Source organism: Rhipicephalus microplus, chromosome 9 (genome assembly GCF_043290135.1).
Source record: "Rhipicephalus microplus isolate Deutch F79 chromosome 9, USDA_Rmic, whole genome shotgun sequence".
Taxonomy (NCBI): Eukaryota; Metazoa; Arthropoda; class Arachnida; order Ixodida; family Ixodidae; genus Rhipicephalus; species Rhipicephalus microplus.
This window is the reverse complement of record NC_134708.1, coordinates 42,980,457-43,005,569: the sequence shown is the minus strand read 5'-3', so window position 1 is coordinate 43,005,569 and position 25,113 is coordinate 42,980,457. Positions and strand designations below refer to the sequence as shown.

Sequence of the window (25,113 nt, the reverse complement as noted above, 5' to 3'; positions counted from 1 at the left end):
TTTTCTTCTTGTAAAAGGCACTGCTCGCTTTTTTTTCTTTTTTGGAGCTACCTCACAAAACGAATTCTGCCTGCCGTGGGCTCAGAAAGCTAGTGAGAAGGGCTGCGGCGGCACTGATGCTCTGCCGATCACGATTCGTCGCCGCTGAACTGGTTGAGTATCTGCAGGATGAAGAGGAACAAGTTGATGGCGTCCAGGTACAGCATCAACGCCCCGGCGATGTAGTCCTCTGGCGACAGCGAGCACTGTCGCTTGGCGCCACCCACGATCAGCTGAGTGTCCATGACGATGTACTGCGATGCATTAGTTCAGTTTAGTTTTCCTAACGACCCTGTTTATAAGGTTACCGCAAAAAGGCTGGGGTACATCATGCAATGCGTAATTCAATAAAAACACCAATAGAACTTTAAACACAAAAATATTTACACATATTAGCAAAGTGAATGTTGATGGTAGAGCGAAGCCAGGTGCATCGAATGATCAATCATGACATTCTATTTTGCTTTGTCGACAGAGGTATGTTGTTCTTGTTCACCTTTTTTTTTTCAATCTTATACTTTGAGTGATGGGTGGTTAGATATAGGTGTGTTTTCTATGTGTGGTCTTTTGTTTTGTTTGTTGTAGTTAACAGCGTTTTTATAACCTTTTTTTGTCGTTCACATATGTTTCAGTGTCTACACCTGCTGTAGCTAGCGGGTGGCGGTTTATGAACAGACATTGTGCGGTCTTGCACAATGTACCAGCTTTTTTTTAGGTGCTTCTTCACTAAAAACAGGCTGTTACAATATGCAGAGAAAAACGTGCGTTAAATAAGGAATTCGCACAAGAAAGCAGGACTACAAGAAACAACAGCACGTGGAAATTGAATGTAGTAACTGCAGGGGAGTGCTAACACCTCCTGTAAAGTTGTTTTCGCCTCGCCATGCATGCGTCTCACGCAGAGGTCGCAATCAGGGCTAAAAACTATCGATCGGTAGGTGGCGTTATCCTCGCAAGCGTGTATCACCACCATCACCATCGTGGTTAGAACGGTGGCGCTGGCAGTGGCGCCTGGCGGCAAGCCTTGGTGGCGGCACGGGAGAGAGGAGCGGGCCTTTTAGCGAGTGGCGGTTGGCGCGAACGGTTGTCTCTAGCGGTAGGTCTGCCGTAGAAGGCACCATGGGTCGTCTGCGGTGGGCCCTCGTAATGAGTTAAGCGTTGACGAACTCACCTTGTGTGTTCTTGTGTTTGTTACATTGTCGAGTGTTGTGTTTTTTGTGTAAGGCTCTTTCAGAGTGTTGATTACGATTGATGTACAATAATTCGGCTGACGATATCTTCTATATAAAAATAGTGAAATAACTGCGTGTTGTTTTGTTCGTTTTGACCGCGTCTTCTGTGTTCGTTCACTCAAAGAGCACTGGCACTCTCCATCGCGACACCCCGCAATACCAAAAATTGTGCGCGTAAATAACGCTGTGCAAATAAATACAACACTAACACACAATCAATGCTGCAGAAATGAGTTCATGCATTAAATGAAGAGTTCGTACAATAAATGAGTATGAATTTAGGAAGAAAGAGAACTAGCGTTAAACATACGGTGGTTAGTTGTAGAAAAAATGCAATCTAATCATGTTGAATAAAAAAACGAAGCTGAGAAGACAGCAGTACAACTATCTTCATCATATATATATATATATATATATATATATATATATATATATATATATATATATATATATTGTGTGTGTGTGTGTTATGCTGGCCCAACATGTGTAAAGTCGTCTAAGTTAACTTACAAAGCAGAATATCGCGGCTCCGACGCATGAGTAGACCATCTGGAGCGTCTGAAAATGTGTGCGTAGAAACCCATTAACAAACACATATTTCGAGTAAATAAAGCACCCAAAAACACAGTACATTGACGTTCCTTCTTTACACCGCTACCGTGCTACACTTCAAGAGGAAAGTATAATCCACGTACCCTCGATGGAAAGATTGCGACCACGATTCCGAAGATGAGCAGGAGAATGATCAGGACGAAGGAAATGGCCGAGCAACCTGTAAAGTCGATCTGCGAACAATGAATTAACAATGGCGACATTAATTGCAGAAGGGGTATGGCTATCCGCCGGTTCTGGGAGCTTATTCAAATTCAAGTTCTTTATTTTTGCCTTGTAGAGCTACAGACAGGGAAGGCGCCGAATAAACAGTCAGAAGCAGCTTCACAGATCCACGCCCTCTCCTTCGCTTGGCGCTGGCTTCACAGCAAGGCTTTATAAAAAAATGGTAATGACCAAGTTCAATGACTGTTATACAACAATGGACAAATACAGAGGAGAAAGAAAGCCAAATTGCCCAATATATTGAAAATAATCGCATTTGATGCACACAAGTATGACTGAAAGCAAAAAGTGAAGGCTGGTGCAGTCTACTACGTGGTAACGTACGTAGCACGCAAAGCATGGCTGTACAAGCTCAACAGATTAACTTCACTTCGTACCTACGAATTGAATAGGGAATGAAAAGTGAATAGCAGAGGTTCTTCAATCGAATTTATTAGGGGTGGGAAAGAAGCATAAATGAAATTTTAAGAACTTAATCGTGACAGATGCATTTGTGTGAGGTTGTTTCACTGGCACGTGTAGCCTTATTACCACTCCACGCTCAACTCGATCGCTCTCACGTACTACTGAATTAGACTCTGAGCATCTTCTCTGTTTTTTGCTTGCACACACTTTTAAATGTGGAGCATTTTAAATGCACAGCATGTTATACTTGGGGCTAGTCATGCGCCGTCGCCGTCCGCAACCTCTCCTCCTCCGCCAGCCATCTGTGCATCCCTTCCTCCTCTCAACACAGCGCGCTGCGTTCGCTTCTCCCCTCCGCGCGCCGCGCGACCTTTAGATGCGCAGGCCGGGGCCTGCGCTCGCTATAAATAACCAAGTGTCGGGGCGCCCCTCCCTTCGTCGGTTGGTTTGTGCGGTCGCTCAACGTGCGATGTCGCTTCGGGAAATGTATACATTTTTCCGAAGTGACATCCAACGCTTGCTGTTGGCGTCATGATGATGTACCTCGTGCCCAACCTATTGTGTGCCGCCGTGGAGAAGTACGTCGACGAAGCCGTGGAAGAATACCTGAAACAACGACCGCAACGACGACCCTTCATGATAGTTGGCGACTTCAACGTCGACGTCATCAAGGTCGATTGGGTGGTCGACTACATGGAGTCGCGGCACTCGCTGAAACGAGCAACGCACGACGGCAAACATCATCCGACGACGGTTTGCGGGACGTGCATCAACCACGTCTTTGCAAATTTTGACCTTCGACCACTGCAACCAGACCCACTCACCCTTCACATTACGGACCATAAAGCCATCTTGCTCATAATACCCAAAGCGTCTCATCAATAAACATCGTCTTTCGCAGCATACGTGAGTGCGTGTTCACTCGTGTTCGCTCGTGTTCACTCATAACACACACGCATGTCGCAAATTACAAACCACATTTATCCCAGTTCAATATATATATTGCCACCCACACGTAGTGGGTCGACTGCAAGAGCGGCTCTAGCATCTGGAGGAAAGAAAGAAGATTTGCGTGTCTCTTCTCGGCTCGAGAGCCAGCCACGACTGACGCATCGTCCTAGAGCTAGCTACCCGGTCGTTCAATATATCCCCCAGTACTTGTGACTCATCGTGACAAACTGGTGGAGGTGCTGGGTATCGATCCCAGTACCTCTCCGCATGCTCCGCATGCTAACCAGTGTTCCCACTCGGGAAACTGCGGTCATTTTTTTAGTCGCACCATGTCCCTCGTCGTCGGCGTCCACACCCCCACTGCTCATGCTTGGCTCGCCTCCCCTCACTCTCTCCCCTTTCATCCACCCTCCATCCCCCGCTTTCGCTCGACTTCACGCTTCGCTTGACTCGAGGAGATGCAATGGAAGCAACAGATGGCAACGCAACCTTCAACCAGTACTGGGGCACAACCCAACACTACGGTGCCACCACTCGTTCAAGGCAATGTTACCCCACCCTCACCGTCTTTAGCGTCAACAACAGCAAGCAACGCAGAAAACAAGGCTGCGAAGAGACGAGCATACGACGCTGAACGCAAGCGTTTGGAGCGAGCTGCGGATCCTTCTTTCGGGGAATGAGAAGCAGCCGTGAAACGGCAACGCAGAGCTGCGGATTGCGAACTTCGTGCGCGAGAAGCAGCGGCTAAACGTGAGCAGCGAGTTCTAAGACCAGAGGTATACGTGGGCGAGAAGCGGTGCGCAAACGTCGTCAACGAGAGGCGGCTCTGGAAGCTGCTTGTGAACGTGAGCGTGCTGCGGAAGGGGCGGGGCAGGCCAAGCAGTTTGCTCAGCCGGCCACTCGTTTCGAACCCGACTTCGAAGACCACAGCTTCGGACACAGCTGTAAGGTGTGCGACCAACTGCGCTTCGACAGTGGTCCTACGCTGATCGGGAGCACCAAGAACAAAGCGAAGCAGACCAATGCGCTACGGGTTCTGTGGAGCACGTTTGGCAACGTCGACTTGAAGGGCGGTGGCGTAAACAACAACAATAAAGACGAAATAACAATTAAGCATTCCCAAACCATACCCAGTTACGCATCATTCACGAGACACCCCCACCACTCTGCGACGCATTTAATCGAGTAAAGATGCGGGCGGCTTTTTTTTTTCTTTCTGCAGAACATCATCGCAGCTGAACCTCAGATTTTTCTTTCAGCCTAGTGAGCCTATTGATCTGAAGATAAGTAGTTTAGGTCTATTTAAAATATTCGTGTAGTGTCGAAAGGCTTTTACGAAGACTGGTAAGCCATCTTCAGCTCCTATAGGTAAATGCAAGAAAGGCGTTGATATTTTTTCTTTGCTTCTCTTCTGTCAGAGCGTTATCTACTCCTCACCGCTTTAGAAAACGCCTGAACGACGTTCGTAACGAGCGTTCCTCAGTTTTACTTCAATTGTCTAAGCAATACTTCTTTGCAGACCACTTGGTAGATACTGTAATGTAGACAAGCTCAAAGGAAGGGAGGCAGGCTATGCGCACTATCCTGTCTGAGCAGTATGACTCTTTCAGCTAATCGAAGCAGTTGTTCGCTTGCTTATCTATACATTGGCATTCATTGTACACTCGAACAATGTGTTACTTTAGCTTGTTTTATTATGCGCTTCATTGCATCTGTGAAAGCAACAGATGGAAACTTGAAGAGATTTTTTCATTTCATTACTTCGCTAAGCTACGTGTAGAAAGACGGGCTGCTGCAGGGGCGCGTTCGTCAAGGCTAACAGACATTTTTATTGTGCTATTACACCGCTGTGGAGCCGTGGTTAGGGGGCTCGGTTGCTGATTCGAAGGTCTCCGGTTTCATCCCAGCCGCGATGGTCGCATTTCGACGAAGGGAAATTAGTATAAGTTTGTGTACTGTGTGGTGTGAGGGCATGTTGAAGAACACCATATGGTCAAATTTTACGAAGCCCTCCACTACTAGCGTCTCTCATAATTTTATAGTGTCTCTGCGCGTCAAACGCCAGCTATTCTCATTATTTTTGGTGAGCTCAAGCACAATCCCCCCCCCCCCCCCAAAAAAAGAACATCTCTGATCCCCCTATGTAGGAATCGATATGTCACAAAAGTGAAACTTGTCTTTACAGAGGTAGTAGAGTGTTTACTGTGAATTGTTTCAGCAACAGCAAAAAATTGCAAAGTCGTGCTAAGAACAGCAAGCAGCTCGAAACTTGCAGTACACACCTCAAGCAGAAAGCATGCACAAAATTATCATACGTGGTACGAGGGCGGTAAAACACCGGTCACAGCTCGACACTTAAAGCGCGCTGTTCGACCACAAAAAAAAAAAAAAGACGCGCGAAACGAGCGCACAATTAGGGCCAAACCTCATAAGCGCGAAAATGCACGCGACAGCGACGAGCGACGCTATGAGCGACGAAACAGGGCGTTCGCGCGACGTGTCACGTGCTCGTTTTCGTGCGATCGCTCGGTTCTCCAGATTTGGAAACCGTCGCTCATCGCCCGGAAGTGCTGGGCTCAAGCAACCAATAGCGAAATACCGGAAAAGACAAAGACTACATAGGTGCACGTGACCCTGCCCGAGTCACGTATGCGCAACAAGAAATAACGCAATGTTTATTACGCATGTGCATATAAAAAGTGCTGCAAGGCAATAATAAACACTTTCCGTTTTATTACACAACAATATATCTTATTTTTAAATTGCATACCGCTCGCTACGTGGTTTTCTTGGTGCGAGTAGACGGCCTCATGCCAGCAACAGTGGAATTCGCTCGCCGAAGCTGTCGCGTAAATGAGGTTCGCCTGCGCTAGCGACTGATCGCGCGAAGCCGATCTACGTCGCGTCGCTTGTCGCTGTCACGTGCATTTTCGCGCTTATGAGGTTTGGCCTTTATGCACAGGACAAGTGCGAACAACTGTCACACTTCTTCCTGCGTCGTGAGCCAGCAGCGTGCTACTTTTGTTAACGTGGCCGCGACAGCGCGCGAAGCGACCTTCCTCCTTTCCCGAATTACGGCTCTGATGAGCGCTCACGTAAGAGAGACCACGCTCTGTGGAGGCGGCGCTTCGTGCAGGCGACGACCTTTAAAGCGCGCCCATCACGTTATCTCGCCATTGGTAACAAAAACGCACCAGAGTTTCGAAGCTCTGAGGGCTGCCAAACAGTGTATGGTGTGTACAAATGGTTTCCCGTTAGCACTCCAGGCAACTTACGCTCCGTAGCGTAGTGATTAGCGCCGCGCGCTGCTAGCCGAGAAGTTGATTTGATTCTGTGCAAGGAATGCTTGCCTTTTATTGTTCCTTCTTTGCAATCTCAAAGTACGTTAGTGGAGCCATGGCGGACCCTCGTATACAACACTTTCATGGTAATATAAAAAAGACAAGATGACAGGACAGGTGTTAACTCTAAACTTTAATGGATAAAACGAACTTGTGGCATATATTTACTATTCTCAAAGCGCTGACGCATCGTCAATATCGCACAGGTGGTAAGGGCCATCTCGGGTTAAGGATTTGAAGGAACTGTGTTCGTGTCATACAATGATAAACACATCTGAGAAACACAATAAACATTTCTCTGTTATGTGGAATACCTCCTGAAGTACCTGCATCATTTTATCTTTATTTCTACTATGGATCCTCACATTATGAAATCTCGGCTCACAAGACGAGGACTGGTTGTTAGCCTAGTTGGTACTTGCTTAATGACATACTTCAGCCAAAAAATAACACAAACACGTCTGAGAGACACAATAAACATTTCTCTGTTATGTGGAATACCTCCTGAAGTGCCTGCATCATTTTATCTTTATTTCTACGATGGATCCTCACATTATGAAATCTCGGCTACAAGACGAGGACTGGTTGTTAGCCTAGTTGGTACTTGCTTAATGACATACTTCAGCCAAAAAATAACACAAACACGTCTGAGAGACACAACAAACATTTCTCTGTTATGTGGAATACCTCCTGAAGTACCTGCATCATTTTATCTTTACTTCTACGATGGATCCTCACAATATGAAATCTCGGCTCACAAGACGAGGACTGGTTGTTAGCCTAGTTGGTACTTGCTTAATGACATACTTCAGCCAAAAAATAACACAAACACAAAGTAAAGAAACACAACGACAGGGACAAGAGACCATGAAATAAAGCTAATGAAAGATGGCTTGGCGCATTTGCCTATGCATTCCAAAACCTGCAAGGGTGAGCCATGTTTTAAAGGAATCAAGATTTCAGGAAGAAGTATAGGTATAAAACTGCGCGTGAGTTGATGGAAGCTTACTACATGAAAATAAATGAGAAAAATCTATCAGTGACACGTCGGTGACGTTGTACATATCGAAAACAAGATCGTTTGATAGCTGGATATTGTAAGGCTGTGTGAGGACTGCGCGTGTCTATATGTTGTATATTTATTTCTGGGTTAGCCCTAAGTCTCATTTAGTTGAAAGTGCCGCCTCTCCTTGTTGTTTGATTCTTTACTCTGTCTCTGTGTTATTTCACGGCTAAACTATGTCACAATACCTGTAAATACACCTAAGCAGATTTCTAACTAATTCAACACCCAAGAACCCTCGCAGCTATCACATTCGTGTAGATCCTCGACGTATTTGTTTCTTTTTTCAATGAATATTTCCAGGCAGGGAACTCTGAACTCACTAATTCTGTTTTAGCACTATCAATCGCTGACTTAACTTCAACTCTAGCATCGATACCTTTCTGTAGGTAAGCTACTGTGAGCCATGACTATCATCAAAATATGCGGAAACTCGAGGCAAATATCTACCTTCGCCGTCATGTTCAGTACATAGTCCAAACCGATAACGTTTACCCGTGCGTGGTAATTTCCAAGGGCGAGAAAAAGCTTGCGAATGCTGCAGATGGGCGTATGTAACTGCGCGGTAGTAAACACGGACGATACGAAGATACAAGGACAAGCGCTGTCCTGCGCTTGTCCTTGTATCTTCGTATCGTCCGTGTTTACTACCGCGCAGTTACATACGTCGATCATGAATCACCAACTCGCCCAATCGTCCACCTTGATTAGCTGCAGATGGGCGCGTCTCGAGCGGAAATGAAACACGCTGGTCGGTTTCTTTGGTGGAAGGAGCATGAAGAGATGCCGGTGGGTGGGTTGCGTCGCTCAGTCAACTACTGCGAACTTTCACCAAGAGAGTCTGGTAGCTATCCCGACGAAGGTCCGCAGACAGCTCATACTCTTGTACCTGCTGAGCCCTCATGGTTTACTTCGCGTTGAAGTGAAAGATGGCGCTAAAACTGCTCCACTCCCTGGAGCTACTGTATTTCCTTCATGGCGGAGTTTTTGGTTGTCCTACTTCACCTCCTAGTGGAGTTAGTGGCCAGCCTCACTTCGTCTCTAGTATTCCAATTTGCTGTCATCACATTGACTGCTTCTCCTCTGAGGTGAAAACATTACTTTGTTTAGGTTCCTTTGTAGAAGTACAGCCTATGTTTCCCTGTAGTAAGATACGCATTAGGGAGCAAATGGAGTAACTGCATTCCTTTGTAGCACTCAGTGATAACATATAAACCAGAATCTTGTCGGCGTCTAACCCTCGCTCGAGATCTCGAAATCATAACCTCTACTGAACTGTAGCATTTTGGTGTGACAAAAGAACCATCGCAGAGTTGTACTTACGGCTGTTTGCATCGCAAACATAGTCAGGAGGACGAATATTACCTAAGGAGAGAACGAGTGCATTAGTGTCTGACTGTCAGAATTCAATATGGGTCAAATAATATTAATCCGAACTTATATGAATAAAGCAAGCACCCTAATTATTTGTCCAGTGCATTTTTTATAATTAAGTGATGCCAACGACGCGTTCTCGCAGTGGACATCGACTCGCACAACTGAAAAGCAACTACTGCTGCTGCGTTATATACTAAATTCATCTTCTTTCATTGCATGACAATAATTATATAGCAGTTCATGAGCATATGGCGAAACGCACAAAGAGAAAAAAACTAAAAAATTGACCAACTCGCCCACCGATACATTTTAAGCACTCGTCTCAGTTTTTCAGTGCTTATAGTTCTCGGCTGCTGACCAGAAGGTTAAGGGTTCGTTCCAGGCAGCGGTTGTCCCATTTCAAAAGACACAAAATGCTCGAGGCCTACGTACCACGACATGTCAGTGAACGTTAAAGAACACCAGATGGTCCAAACTTTCGGGGACCATCACCAAGGCGTATGCCTTATAATCTTATCGTGGTTTAGGCATGTAAAATTTTAAATATTAGTGTATATTTGCACTAAAATGCACCTGCATAGCGCGTTATCACGCAAGACTTTGTTCAGACTTTCTGATAGAAAAACCTTGCACTACAATGTATACAAGAGTCTGCATACCTGGGAAAACTGCTAAAGCTAGATTCACACGACGCCGCAGGTCGCGGGATCGAATCCCGGCTGCGGCGGCTGCATTTCCGATGGAGGCGGAAATGTTGTAGGCCCGTGTGCTCAGCATTGGGCGCACGTTAAAGAACCCCAGGTGGCCGGAATTTCCGGAGCCCTCCGCTACGGCGTCTCTCATAATCATATGGTGGTTTCGGGACGTTAAACCCCACATATCAATCAATCATATCAGATTCACACGACGAACCAAATCGCGATTTGACCTCGGGAATCGCGTACTGTCACCACACGTCACCCGTTCCCGCGGCCCCGCTTCGGTCCGCGCGGAGTGATTCAGGAAACGACGGAAGCCAGAATTACAGTTGAGATCCTCGATGATCAACAATGCCGAAATTTTCGCTTGCAGCGTGAAGTCTCCCATGTCGTGTGAAAACCGGCTGGGGGGGGGGGGGGGGTATCAGAATGACGTCGCGTCTCACGTGACTGATCCTTCTGCGACCACGTCCGTCGTGCGAATGCAACTTTGCTTTAATGCCATAATAAAAGTTGCCCTTCTTCCCCCATCAGCGTGGGTGGTGTTTGATGCAGCTCCGCCCCGCCCCCTTCCTCATTTTCTCTGCTGTCTTTGTGGGGATGCCGTTGATGATTCTATAGAGCACGTCTGCAGCCAGCACACGATGCTACGGTTAGTTTTTTTTCGTTGCGTGTGTACGTCCACTTTACAATTAGTGCGGTACACATGCAGTCGTTCCAACACTGGTTGAATGACACCCACGTGACCCTACTAACATGTCATACTTGCCACCCCATTAATTCTGAATGTGTTCCGCTGAGCTCATGTGAGAAATACATAAATATTGTATATACCATAGAGTTTCCTAAAATTAACTAGAGGGCACTCTGGCGCTGCGATCGTTCAGCGACCATGGGAATGATGGGTAGTACACACATTTGCCTAGTCTTCGTGCTTGCGGGTGGCCAATCATACTTGCGGCTTCGTTTATTGCTGTCTTTCGGTTTTGTTGTGAAATAAAGATTTAACCCTTTTGAACTTCATGACCCAATTTGGAAAGGTAAGTCTAAAAGAATGAAGTGGGGAAGCCCTATCGCAAAACATTTGCTGATTTTTGTTTCGTGAGAAAACAGCTCCAAGCCACACGAACACACACGGAGTCAAAATCAGGCCAGAAGTACGAAGTTTAGACAAATGTGTGTACTACCCATCATTCCCATGCTCGCTGAAGCGCCGTGCGTTGCAGCTCCCATAGACACTAGCGCCAGAGTTCCCTCTAGTGTATATAAACAAACTCTATGGTATATACAGATTACTTAACGGCAGAATACTTATGTGGAATTTATTAAACTGTATATGCAACGTGTCTGTAATGGGTTTCCTTTATGTGAGAACACCAATGTCCTTTTTTTTTTACACGTACGTATGTCTCGTTGTAACACAAAAAGTGTTTCATGGCGTAGAGCACGAAGCTCTCACTGACGTCATTTCCGTCACGGCAATCACGTCTCTAAGAGCGCAACCAAAGCGTTCGCAGGCATACTTATTTTCTGTAATTCCTGCATACGTTCCTGCGCTGCAGGGATCGTCCCTGCAATGACGAATCGATTTTCGTCATTGGGGAATGGTTATTCTGACGATAGTTAATGATCCTTCGAAATTGAATTTTGTGACTTACCGCTGTTATTCCTACAGCCATCATGACTTCATCGCGCTTGTAGAACCTGAAAAAGGGCAACGTTTTGTCGAGTCGGAGTGCTTCAGCGTCAATTGTTATTCTCGACAGTGTTGTACTATCAGCGTCAAATCGAACACGAATACCGGAGGGCGTGAAACAAACATTAACAACCCGATAGGTTTCGCCGTCCAGTAATCACCACTTACAAGTGCGCACATCCGGTTCGAAAGAGCTGTGCTATCCCCCTACATTTTTAGCCTGTGGTCTTGTTCTGGTTTGGCGATAAGATGAGAATGGTGACGAGCATGGGTATGCCTAATGCTTTTGGTCACTTCACTTTTTCTGCCTTTTATTTCTGTTATCTTTTGTTTTCAATATTAAAACCAAAAGAGGCGCGAAAATATTGGGATGTGGGGAAACTGCGCTGTGCTATCAAACCGGATATGCGCTCTAGTTACTGATGGTGACTGGAATGCGCTCACTCTGCCTTAGCTACCGCTTAATTCATGTGCTCAGCGTTTCATCTGACGTTGGTTGTACGAGTGAATGCCCGAAGAATGTGGTTTAACTGAAGTATTCGAGCCCTCCACAACAATGATCAATTGTATGAAGATTCGTTTGAAACAGCCATTGTGATGAGTATGGTGGCAAAACTACACCAGGTGGTGTCAACACTAAAACACGATATTAAGACAGGGTAGATGTTATTCATCATTCATTGCGACGTAATCCTTACCAGCTGCATTCGTTTTACTTTAGTGCATGGTGTCGCCCAGCTCCTACAGTAAAGCTTAAGAAGCTTGCGTAGGTGCGTGTTGCAATGAACTCACTAAACTTTACTGAACAAAGTAAAAAGAGCGAAAGAATATTAGGGGGAAACGAGCTTTATATATAAGAGCTCATTTCACTGAGTGCTACTAGAAGTCCTAAAGTATATTACTTTCAAGGCTAAAGAAATTTTTACTCAGAAGGAAGATGTCGAGTATAGGTTATCTTCATAATTGTCAAAATTATGCTGTGAATAAATAACCAAATTTTTTGATTAACCATCACTTAAATTATGGCACATATTGCAATTCATCGCGAAGCGTACCACACTTCTAATTGGTTGTGAGCGTGACATACATTGAGTAATGGCTCCCATTAAAATTTTCTGCTGTTTAATTTGTTTTTTTTACAAATGCGTCGTTTTGTTCGCTGAAAAACGAAAGATGAAAAAATTGAAATTTAGGCACTCGTTTTTAAACACAGTATTAAATATTTTAATTGTAATCAACATCACTTAGTAAAGTACAGTCAAACAAAAACATGCTAGAAAGATCTACATTCCTAGCAGAATGCCAGCATGTTTTTATGCAACTATAACGTACCTAAATGTACAGGCAGGAGACAGAGTTGTACAATCATTAAACGACTTGTTCGCTGAGGATACAGAACACATGAAAAAAGATCCTATGCACAACAGTTCAGCATATTTCGGAGTGCATACAGAACATAAATAATACATCTAATATATTTGTACACCTGTTTGTTATTATTTTCAGTCAGCATGTTAAACATTAGTGAAGCATCTTGAAAGGTATAATAAAAAACAAATTTTTAATACAATTTCATGTAGTACCGTTCAAAAATCAAATGAAAAAAATATGTTTTTTTACTATAGTACTGGTACATTGTTCCACAATCACATGTTAGAAATATTTAATCACTTTTTGAAATATACGCGTGAAAGGAGAACGAAAAGTCTTCATTTTTTTCTTCACATTTATATTTCAAGTACTACTACTTTCCCGTATACTTTCTGTGACTTCATTGTTAGTGACTTCTCATTAAAACTGATTCAAACAAATATTAATTAGAACGTCCATTGGTTTCGTTGCTTACTTCGGAATTCAATAATTTAAAACTAACTTCATTACAAAAATTTGTTCGAGGTGGTTATAACTTAATATATTTCTAGCCACATTAAACAGTTTCTTAGATTGTGTAAGGTGGGAGATAATGAATTCCAGAAAACTAATTACTCTTATGTTTAATTTGACATGCATGCAGGTCGACCGCCCCTTTGGGGTCCAAACTTTGAATATATTTTTTCGAAATTTTTGAAAATTATCAGCACCCGTCTTGTGATGCGCCTTATTATCATAAAACAGGAACTGCAGCACTTGCTTTCATGCTTCAGCATCTAGCTTCCATACAAACTCTGGCTGAAGTTCGCGAATTTTATACGGGATATATAGAGATCCCCTGCGCAGTCTGTTGACTGTGACACATCCCTAAGTGTGCTTGTTTAGTTTCCATTTGTAACATCAATTTATGTGCAGTAACGAACTCTTAACCCTTCATTTCTGCTCTTTATTTTTTTTGCAAGCCCCAACAACAATACACCGAGGTATGCGCTGAATGCGCGCAAACTTACACGCACGCTCCGGACAGCGAAATGGCGTTGAGGATTGTCTACGCGAAGGAACAGAAGATAAGAGGGTTCAGTTATATCACCACATACCCCCGGCTCGCTCTAGGTTCGCTTTAGGCCCAGAATTATAAAAACTAGTCAAACTAGTTGTTTTGCGAGAAAGCTGAAGCTCCGGATAATTCAAAGGTTAACACCCTTAAAATAAACAGCGATTATTTTGAGCAACGGCGACTCGAACTGCATCTTCCAAGAAAGAAACCACACATTTTAAGACTGCGAAGTTAAAGAGCCGCTAAAGAGAAAATCTATTTTTAGTGCATCCGTAAAGTACGATATCACAATCACGAAAACACCGTTCTTACCGCGGGACGGTGCTTGGTAAGCGGGTAAATTGGCGAAAAGTAAATGCGGTTGGTGACCACATCCCGAGATTACCGCACCGAATGCCGTGACGTAGGAGTTTTTGACGGTGTTTGCATTGGAGGTGTTGACGCGTTTTCATGCATTTTGACAGCGTATTCTGGGTCCTACGTAGCTTCTAATTGATAAAAATGAAATACATTGCCATCTGTGGGTGCCACACGCTTAGCACACGATGTTTCAGAAAATTTCATCTCGCCAATGCCCCGAAAATACGAAAAGAAATACATTTTGAAATTAGTGATGTAATGCGCAGCAATTTTGGTGTGCAATTTGAGAATGGAACTTTAACCTTGATTTTCGTCGTTTTTAATGAACTTGTGGTGGTGAAACTTACGACATCAGAGTTCGCAGTTCATCAACCTAAACCAAGTGATTCTTGCTGAGTGGTGTCCCCTTAAGTTTTTCAAAGTTCTTTAAAACGCTGCGTACGAATAAACTAGCAGGTATATGGTATTTTTCAAAGAAAATGTGTTTTTTTTTTCTGGATCCTCCCTCGTGATGCAGGGAGATATTAGCGTTGCGGAAGACTTGTTGTCGCAAAAGCAAAACAGAACTAAACGAAATGCATGAACTTGAAGCAGGCGTTAAAACCAGCATTAGGACGCGGGAATTTTCGTGAGAACGCAACCATGTCGAGCACCATTTTTTTATCAAAGTACCTAGTACTCTATATCGTTAACCACTTTTTCTAAACACACAAGATAAGAAAGCCTATGCATACGTTGCTACGTAAAACACGTACTGGAGTTTAAATGAGGCACTTGAATAATGCACCAGCTGGTAGCTTCTCACATCGTTGTCTCAAACAAGTACTAAAACGCAAAGATTTAACGTTTTTCATATCGTTGTTCTAAATAAACTCACTAGTGTCGATAAACCTACAAAGAGTATCCTGGTGCCTGGCACAAAACATTGAACGTATTTTTAACACGGCCACCTATGAGAAACGCTACCGGTTTCGGTAGGGAAGGCGTCGTTTCCACACGTGTAAACACACTCCGACATCGCGGGAAGACGGCAGCTCGCGACGTACTAAAAGCACCTCTGTCGTCTTAATTCTGTCTGTCGCACGTAATGCAAGTCAACAACGACGATTGAACTCTCGTCCCTGCGACTGGGAGAGCTGCTTTTCAGATTTGCTGCATGCAAGACGTAGAGTTTCCAAACTCGGTGGAACTGCGTTTGTTCGCTGTGATAAGTCTCATTGTGGTTTAATTGATTTACAGGTGCTCGGCGGAGAAAACATCAAAATTTAAGTAAAATATTTTTACCGGTGTTGTCCGACCGATGCGGAGCCAACGTTAGAACTGAATACCAATGAAACTCAAAGTGTTCCTTTTGCGATGCCTAGCATGCTGCTCTTTCACCATGAAATGGCCTTCATCATTACGTCATTAAACAAGCTACAGATTATACGAAAGCATAATATATGTTTAGTCGTGAATTCCTCTGACTGCTATATAGTCGCGTTACGAATCTGTAATCCTGAGTTTTTTGTTAGTTTACATTGTTTTCTTTTAATTATTTTGTTTAATCTTCCACTGCGGCTTGGGCCTGTCGTGGCCTGCATTATTGTGAAATAAATAATTAAATACATAAGTAAATAAAAATGCTACAATATGTCAAGCGTCATAAATGCGTTATACTAAATACTAGCAGTGATTGATCTTTCTCGCTATGCTGTCCCCTGTAGCTCACAAAAGTTATTTTCTTTGTTTTTTGCGTTATCTCGTTCCTTGCGTTGTACATGTATACGTGTGTTTTGTTCGCAACCATTCTTACGCCACGTGGCTAGACTTACGAACAGAAACAGCAGCACGAAGTTTGTCGGAAAAGAGCGCATGAGGTCTCCACAGCAGGTGAGAACGAGTAGGATCACTAAGGATCCAATCCTGAAAGTGAAACGAAGATGTTAGCATGTTGCGACAATAATTAATACCAAATACTTCAATACGCACACGCCTGCTTTCCGTACAGTCACGTATACCGGTGCCACACAGTCACTTCTGATCGCGTCAGGTCTGGTCTCGATCAACATTCGTGGTCTTGGTTAGCCCACATCGCAAGCTACATAAGGTATAGGGTTTCATATTAGTGCACTGGAGCGAACTGCGGCGCTGGTGTCTATGGGAGCTGCAACGTAAGGTTCTTCAGCTAACTTAGTCACGCATGACACCTCAAGCAATTCGTGTATACACGTATTTGTCTAATCTTCGTTATTTCGACTTCGTTAGGCTCGTGTTCATTTTGCCACATGGCGAACTTCAGCAAAGATTTAGCAGTTACGTTTCATCACCTTGATCTTCTTTAGGCTAATTCAAATCGGCTCACAATGATTCATATTTATCTGAAACAAACGCCAAAACAAAACCGCAAACAAAGCCACAAGTAGTACGTTTGAAGCCACAAGCACGAAATCCGTGTCCTACTCCATCGTGCGTTCCTAGGGCGGCTGAACGATCGCAGCGCCAAGATTCCCTCTATAGTGAATATTTGTAGGCAACTATGCGAAAAAAGGCCCCCACTTACTGCTGAGATATACGATCCCGATCGGATTCAATTGCGATCAGCCGTGCACTGCGTGAAGCCAGTATTACTCAACGTGAAGTCTCTCCTATATGTCGGCATGGTTATGTAATTCACAAGGTTTCCTAAGCACTCACTCAAGACGACTCGGAGGTGAAAGCCATTTCAAAGACGCATTTAAACTGCACGAAGAAGACAAAACGTCTAGGTGTCTGTCTTCACGCGGTTTGATATGTGGGGTTTAACATCCCCAAACCACCATATTGTCGCGAACTTAACAAGACCGACAGCCAGGTGTTGACTGTAACCAGAGCAATCAACGTACGTTTTCTTTTCCACACCGACAACTAGTATGGACCACAACACGCGTCCTCCAGGGTGGCATGCGTCAAAATGATGATGAGAGACGCCGCAGTGGAGGGCTCCGGAAATTTAGACCACCAGGGGTTCTTTAACGTGCACCTATATCGGAGCACACGGGCCTACAACATTTGCGCCTCCATCGAAAATGCAGCCGCCGCAGCCGGGATTTGATGCCGCGACCTGCGGGTCAGCAGCCGAGTGCCTTAGCCACTAGACACCCGTGGTGGGGCTATCTTCGCTCAGTTTAAATATGTCTTCAAAATCAATTAACTATAGCCCAAACATATGCGAAAGCCATCTTTTCTCGATGTCTCTTTTCTGCCCCGTCACCCTCTCAAAGCTTTTTCTGCCCCTCATAGAGTTTCCTGAAATTAACTAGAGGGCACTCTGGCGTTGCGATCGTTCACCGACCGTGGGAATAAGAAGTACACGGATTTTCTTAGTCTTCGTGCTTGCGTACCTCGAATCGCACTTGTGGCTTCGTTTATTGCTGAGTTTCATTTTTGTTTTGAAGAAAAAAAAAGAAATCTTTTTGAACTTCGTGAGCAGGTTTGAAATAATAACTTTAAAACAGAAATGTGGTGAAGCGCAACTGCTAAATATTTGCTGATTTTTATTTCTTAACAAAGCTTCAAGCCGCGTGAACTCAAATGGAGAAGAAGTACGAAGATTAGACAAATTCGCGTACTACCCATCGTTCGCAAGCTCACTGTAGCGCATAACACTGCAGCTCCCATAGACAATAGCGCCAGAGTTTCCTCTAGTGGATTTATAGAAAACTCAATGCTGCCCCTAACGTGGTAGTGCACTACCTCAAAGATCGGTGGGACCTCGCCTGTTTTTGCACTACATCTGTGATGAGCCCATTTCTGACCAAACCACGATGTCATATGACGTTACGTCATGTTAATAGGACTGTAAAATGGCTGGTTGGTACGTCTTCATGTTTTGATGCACTGCCAGGAAATACATAGGCCAAAAAATAGAGAGACAGAGAGAGAAAGAAAAAACAACACAGCGTGATGCACCCAGTGTTGTGTCTGGGTTTTTTTCTTGTCCGGGTATTACTTTGCAGTGCATTAACAGATTAAGATGTTACGTCCCGTGCCGTAACAGCGTGAGGTCATCACGTGATGATGATTTCTAAGTAATACTAACCGCTGGCTCAAGGTTGTTATTTTTAATAATACCTAGCATCTGTTACACAATCACTAGGACGGCTGAAAAGCAATAGCCTCAGCGCTGATGCAGAACCATCACATTAAAGCGACCCCAAATCATCTCAACGTCAAAGTTTTGTTGTGGTGCTGTAGTTTTGCACGATTCTTCAACAAATCAGCAGCCACGATGATTATTCGAAATTGTGCATCAATAGCGTAGCTATGCGCATTCGATGAGCCAAAATTTGACCACGCGTACTTCGCTCTTCCAGTCGCTAAGCTCAATTCATGAGTGATGGTGCAATGGTGACGCACACAGGTTCAAAACAGGTTTTGAACAGAGGATCAATGCGTAGATGAAATTCTAAGACGCCCGCCAATACGGCATTCCGTTCACCCCCCCTCCCCCCCCCCCCCACCCGTCTTAGCCAGATTGAACAGCATCTGAAGAAGCTTTCGAAGGAGGTGCAAATGACCGGCGCGCGCGCTTTTTCTACTTACCCGGCGCAGGCCATCGCTAGCCCGTTCATCTTTGCAAAATTGTTGAGGCCTGGCCTGCAAAAGTGATGAATTAATTGAGTGCGACGTCAATGGGATGCCCCGTGTTTGTTGTGTACATTATATTCGTTCCATCCGATAATCAAAAAACACACTAAATTTGTTAAAATGAAAACATGAGATATCTAAAAATTGGTTGCTAGGATTTTATGTCGCAAAAGCACGATATGATTGAGAGACGTCGTAATGGAAGGTTCCGGAAATTTCGACCACCAGGGGTTTTCGATTATACGGATTACTTCAGCAAGAAAGGGAAGTGCACTTTGGCATCCAAAATAGTTTATACATATTCTGCTCAATTTACTTGACGGGACAACGGGTGCGCAATATATCGTGACCTAATTAGTTGTCGCTATTTGCCATTTCATCATTTAATGGAATACTTTGCTGAAGATGATAAAAAATGTCCAAATTTTGGCACCAAACTGTTACCATTTGTACTACTCGTACTCCCGACTCATTACCGGTGGATGCTTACGGATAACTGTTAAAGATATGTAGCCTTCCTACTTCAATATTATGTGACAAACGTTACCCGCTTGTGCGTAACATTTACCGAGTGAAAGCAGTGGAAGCAGCCGTCAGGAGCAGCGCAATTAAACGTTGCACACTTCCGGTAGTGCATTCATTTTCTAAATGTACCACGTGTTTAGAGGTGTAGTCTTATTAACTTCCGGTTTTCACTTTTTCACTTGCGCTCTTTCAACTGGAAATACGGTGCGCCAACTTCAAATAAGTCTTCAAAAATGCGGGACGCTTGCTGTAGCAGCGGACGGTTGGAGCAACAGTGGAGCTTGGGAAAATGTGAACTAGTTAGCAATATCTTAATTAACATTATCTGTATTGGTGATGTTCAATATAATAGCAAGATCGTAATCAGCATGCTCTTAATTAGTCATTACTATCAATTGCCCAGCATAACCATAACTACCATGGTCTTTGCATTAGCTTGTTCTCGACGTGGCTTAATTTAATTAGCTTCATATTCACGTAGCTATTTTTTATTGACTTGGCTAAGCGTCGCCACGCTGTGCAACGATAACTTTAACTTCGCTGTAAAATCGTGCAAACTAGATAAATTGGCAGTGCTGTCTGACTTCTCATTTTATAGAATGGTCCGTATTACACGCAATTTTACAATGCCAGGAACTTTACACGGTTAACGAATGTGTGGCTGTGTCACTCACACAAATATAAAAGCAGCTATGATGGCCGCGGTTATCAACAGCTGCACTGAGAGGATTGCGTACACCTTCCGGATGAAACCTGCGACGTAAAAAAAAAGAAAGATGAGGAAACGCAGAAAGCATTGAATCGTCTGGCGTTGCTAAATGAAGCGCAATTTACTAAGCATGTTCTGTATTTCACACGTCTAAAAAAAAATCTGCATATTTAGTGGCTTCATGTTACAGCGTGGCAGCTATCCTGGACCGTATGCCCAGATGTGACCGTTGCTCCTACGTTCCAGGGAAAAAACTAAGGTAACGCTTTAGCTTCGCCTTCAAGATGAAACGTGACAGCGTAATTGGGCCCCGTTATCGTCACCTTTTTCATTGCGAACTTTGCCGCAAGGAAACAATCGTTTCAGCATCTAACATTGGCCGTGTCAAACTCTCCTGCATTGCCGACTGCAAGTACAGTTGCGCATCGCCTAATATGCCCTAATTCTTTCTTCTAGCTGAGAATCAGTGAAGGGCCCGCTACGAATTCTTAAGGCATCACGCAAACCTACGCCGCTGCTAACTTCGCTGATGCTTTTGCTGATGCTTAGATATGTTTGAGTGCCTTGTAATGGGTGGGTCTTCAGAGAACCCACTCGATGTGCTATTCACTTGATTTGAGGCCTGGCGCAATCGCACGCGTCTGCCTCGCAATATTGCATGTGTTAAGGAGACGCCCCCCCCCCCTGTCCCCCCCTCTCCTGCATGGCAGTAATACCTTATCTTTTCTAGAAGCAGTTTCAAGCAATAGAGTGGCCCTGTGGTAGAACATCCGCTTGCCACGCTGAATGCCTGGGTTCGATTCTCGTGCGAACCAAATCATTTCATTAATGAGGTTATTCTCAACTTTCTAGATGTTTAGCTCACGGAAAACGCTGATTCTTCGTTCACAACTTATAACGTCTGCCCCGACGCCGACACCTCTACTTACGCAAACCAATTGATTTAGCGCTATCGCGTTCACGTATTATGCGTTACTTCTTTGACGAGTCCTTATTTTTCATGCATGTAGATGACTCTCTCCAACACGAGGGTAGGTTTAACGAGCAGGCGAAAGTGCCTCAGTCAGGCTGGCCGATGTTTAGACCCGGTGGCCTGTCTTTATATATTCAAGGGCACCTTATCATCCTTGGCGCGTTGCTTTAAGCTATAATCAGTGCTGATGTTCAGTGCTGTCACGTGTCGCTGTTATTAATCGCTGTCTAGAAAGTCTAAACTGTAAAAGAGGTTCTTGTGACCTTCTCCCCTTGTGTTAAACATGAGTGCTGCGGGGCTCAAATATGTCATCGCGGAAATATAATAGGAGCAAAAAAAAATTAGAGCATGCATATCCACGGAGTGAATGATGATGAGTGGGGCGAAGCGCTGGAGTTTTTCGTCGCTAAACCGTGAGCCATCCGCGAATATTGCCGACTACATCCTCAAAGACGTGACAAACACTGTCTATATTAATTTTATTATTCGTAAGTGGCAGCTATAATGACTTTCGTTCCCCCTTCATTATAACGGCTCTATGATCGGTGAAGCGGTGGATCGGTGATGGAGCGTAGTAACATGTTTGCAAGGACGGAGCAGTGGGCAGTTTGCGAAAGTGAAAATATAGGCGGTCCCGTAAAAACAAGGGATGAACGCAGTGGGACAATCTATGGCTCTTTAACGCGCACCTGGATACAAGTACACGACCATCTTGCATTTCCTATTGGCTACTCCTCAACAGCATTTGCTTTGTGGTCGGTGAAGTGGTGGATTGGTGATGGGGCGTCGTGGGATGTTTGCAAGGGCGAAGTAGTGAGCAGTTGGCAAAGGTGGAACTATAAGCGGTCACGTACGTACGTACACATACATACATACATACATACATACATACATACATACATACATACATACACACACACACATACATACATACATACATACATACATACATACATACATACATACATACATACATACATACATACATACATACATACATACATACATACATACATACATACATACATACATACATACATACATCAGATGGACAGACTCACACATTTAGGAGCGTCGCCCCTAAAAAGCAAAAAGGGGGAAAGAGGAGGGAAGGGACATGAGGAGAGGCACAGTGAAGCGAGAACTGCCAAAGGCGCGAAGAAGGAGAGAGAGTGGGTACCGAAATAAACTTGGACCACCGGCAGAGGGACCCAGAGCCATGCTCTCGCATTACATAACACTGGGTCATTCCACGCCAACTGTCCCAACCAGGGCGCTCACCCAAAGTCATTTTCTGTCAAATCGTTTAATAAAATTACACACATACAGACATTAGTTCTGAAGTATTTTCCAAAAAATACCTTGAGTGGAAAAAAATGTTTTGCTCCTGTGACCACCATTTAAAATTCATCAAATGGTGGAAAACCAGGTACTAAAAAAACATTCCCTCTAAATTGACCGTTTCGCGCATTATTTTAATACTTGCTTTTTTTTTCGTTTTTAGAGCATTGTGCTCGTATTATAAGACAGTTCCTTATCACAACTTCAAAATTTTCACTCTTTAGAGCATACACAAAACTGAGCAAACTGTAGTGTTTCCGAAAATTATTCTACAAAACACGACCATCAATAGAATGCATGAATTACTTTCATCGAACTCTCCGTAAATTGTGCTATTTACAAATATTTTTGTCTTGCACGGTGTGTGACACTCAAAGGCTCTAAAGTGAAATTCTGAGCTTGGTAAAAACGAAACTTTGGTCTTAGTTGAGACGTCTGTAGCCCCCAATTATGGTCCAATAAAAAAAATTGAAGAAAAGTGCATAATATTGAGAATCACAGCGCCTTTGTTCAAAGAAAGTTTATACGAATTCACCTTTTTTGTGAAAACAAAACATTTTTTATGAAGTTTAGTCGCACAGTTGCATTGTTTTGCATAGGGAGGCAATACAAACCAACTGAATTCGCTGCATGAAAAGAGTGGTAGTACACTTACAACACATGGTTCAAAGTTGCGCTTGTTAGTACTCTATTTTGTATACCACATATCGAGGTGATAATGAAGAAAGGTAAATATATAAAAATGCGAATGAATTCTATGTCACTATGCTCCCAATGATGAATCACGGTGCATGGGGCTATGAGAATCCATCGGCGTCAAAAAAACGTGTCGCAACGGCCATATAAGTCGTGCGAAGGGAGAGCGCAGTAAATTATGGCAGATACACGCAAAGTTCACCTATCTATTCTGCAAACGGTGTACGATGTGACCACGCCCTGCATATTCACGCCTACCAAACGTCATTCGCGACGCTACGACGCAGTTTACACAGCTGTTTTTCAGAGTTTGTTTGGGCGGCTGTCAGGAAAAGATTTCGGTTGAAGTAGGACTTGGTAACATGCACTAATTTACAGCTGTTTTCAACATCAAATTTTTATGGCCTCTATAGCCGTCGGCCACCGCCTGCGCTGTGTGCCAGATGCAATAAGCAACGCGATTCATTATTGGGAGCATAGCGACATACAGTGCTCAGTACACCGTGTCGACGTAAAGGTTTTCACGGTACGGAAAAAGTTTCATTTGTAAACATTGCACGTCTTTGAGAACTGTATCGCAGGCACACCAAGCCTTCATTATGTGTGGCTATCTTAGATGAACTGGTAAGCTTCGAACAATTTGATTTGACGATGTATTTTTATTGTGATTCATCTGTTTCTAAATACCTCTTTGTGCCTTCATTTTGTGTCTTGTTGTACAAGCAGGCCCTCAAAAAAAAAGTCTCGTGTCAGAGGAGATGCAAGCCTATAGCTCACCTATTCGAATGTATTTGTCGCTGAAGGGGTTTCCAGGACTTGCTGAAGCAGCAGAAGCGTTGGGAAGTCCCATCTCGGGGTCCGATGGCCTTCTCATGCCCCTGCCAGGGTTGGCTGGCCTTCCCATCATCATTTTGCGCAAATTTCAAGGGAAAGCTTCTCTGGTGAACAACCTGCGAACGGCAGTGGAAAAAGTATAACGCGCTCTTAGTGAAACGAGGGAGCAGGGACACTCTAGTTTGTTGTATAAGCAATTCTGGTCAACAATTTAGCTGCCGTTTCCAACACATTCAGAAAAAGTATTCAAAAAATAAAACTTGTGCAGACTGGAATAATATCTTCAAACTCTACACTTGCATCGGATGCATGTTATATCAGTGCATCAGCTTTCCTGATCGTAAGGTTCCATTTGATTAAGTCAACACTCTAAGATATCCGCCCATCCCAAATATCGTGCAGGTATATTCTCTTCAGGTAAATATTTTCTTAATTGTTTACCTAAAATGACCAAAGCTCTCTACGATGGTTTCATTGACTTTCCATAGACTGTACAAGTAAAAGCTCTGTACTGAGAGGTGACGCACGTTTCTCGCGATTTCCCACGAGCGCGGAGCCGCGTACTAACCTGACAAAGACGGTAGATCACCGTTGCAATCCACTTGTCGAGCAAAGGGACTCGGCAGCCGGCGTCTCTTCGTCTTTCTTATTGCTCCCTCATTTTAGCACTCGTGGCGCATGATGATGATGCTAATGACGATTAAAATATCCTCACTCTGATGGCGCTCACCCCCATAGATGGGTGGGTGAAGAACAGGGTAGCGGGACGTTTAAGGTGAATGCCTGTGAAGCTAAAAGTAGCTGCAAATTTTCACTTCAAATAAAGCATTCAATCAAGCAATATTCTAGAACAGCCGGTGGTGAAATGGTGAAATTGTATTCATGATGTTGATAGATAGGCAAACAGAACCTATGCATGAAGGCATAAAATAGACTAACATGGTAACTTATCTGCTGCTTAGTCTAATGCTTCAACTCAAGATAAAGGCTGCATCTGTTT

At 44.0% G+C, this 25,113-nt stretch overlaps 1 protein-coding gene across 1 annotated transcript; it reads right to left on the bottom strand.

The window, feature by feature from the left end:
• On the bottom strand, positions 1-24,761 carry LOC142771324 (protein lifeguard 1-like). Its single transcript, XM_075872800.1, has 11 exons — positions 24,682-24,761; positions 24,057-24,229; positions 20,235-20,313; positions 18,991-19,044; positions 16,242-16,332; positions 14,021-14,058; positions 11,602-11,647; positions 9,192-9,233; positions 1,967-2,056; positions 1,782-1,829; positions 1-293 (listed from the first exon to the last, which is right to left on the bottom strand). Exons 2-11 carry the CDS (start codon positions 24,187-24,189, stop codon positions 129-131), a joined length of 786 nt encoding a protein of 261 aa, XP_075728915.1. The 5' UTR covers positions 24,190-24,229; positions 24,682-24,761; the 3' UTR covers positions 1-128.
• Positions 24,762-25,113: the final 352 nt, after the last annotated feature.

What these genes read in the sequence shown, in the direction of transcription:
- LOC142771324 (XM_075872800.1), bottom strand. Translation starts at nt 24,189, where the DNA reads ATGATGATGGGAAGGCCAGCCAACCCTGGCAGGGGCATGAGAAGGCCA. An exon ending in CTAGCGATGGCCTGCGCCGG is followed by an intron (nt 16,333 to 18,990) that starts GTAAGTAGAAAA and finishes TTTCACTTTCAG; the next exon opens with GATTGGATCCTTAGTGATCC. An exon ending in TCGCAATCTTTCCATCGAGG is followed by an intron (nt 1,830 to 1,966) that starts GTACGTGGATTA and finishes ACACATTTTCAG; the next exon opens with ACGCTCCAGATGGTCTACTC.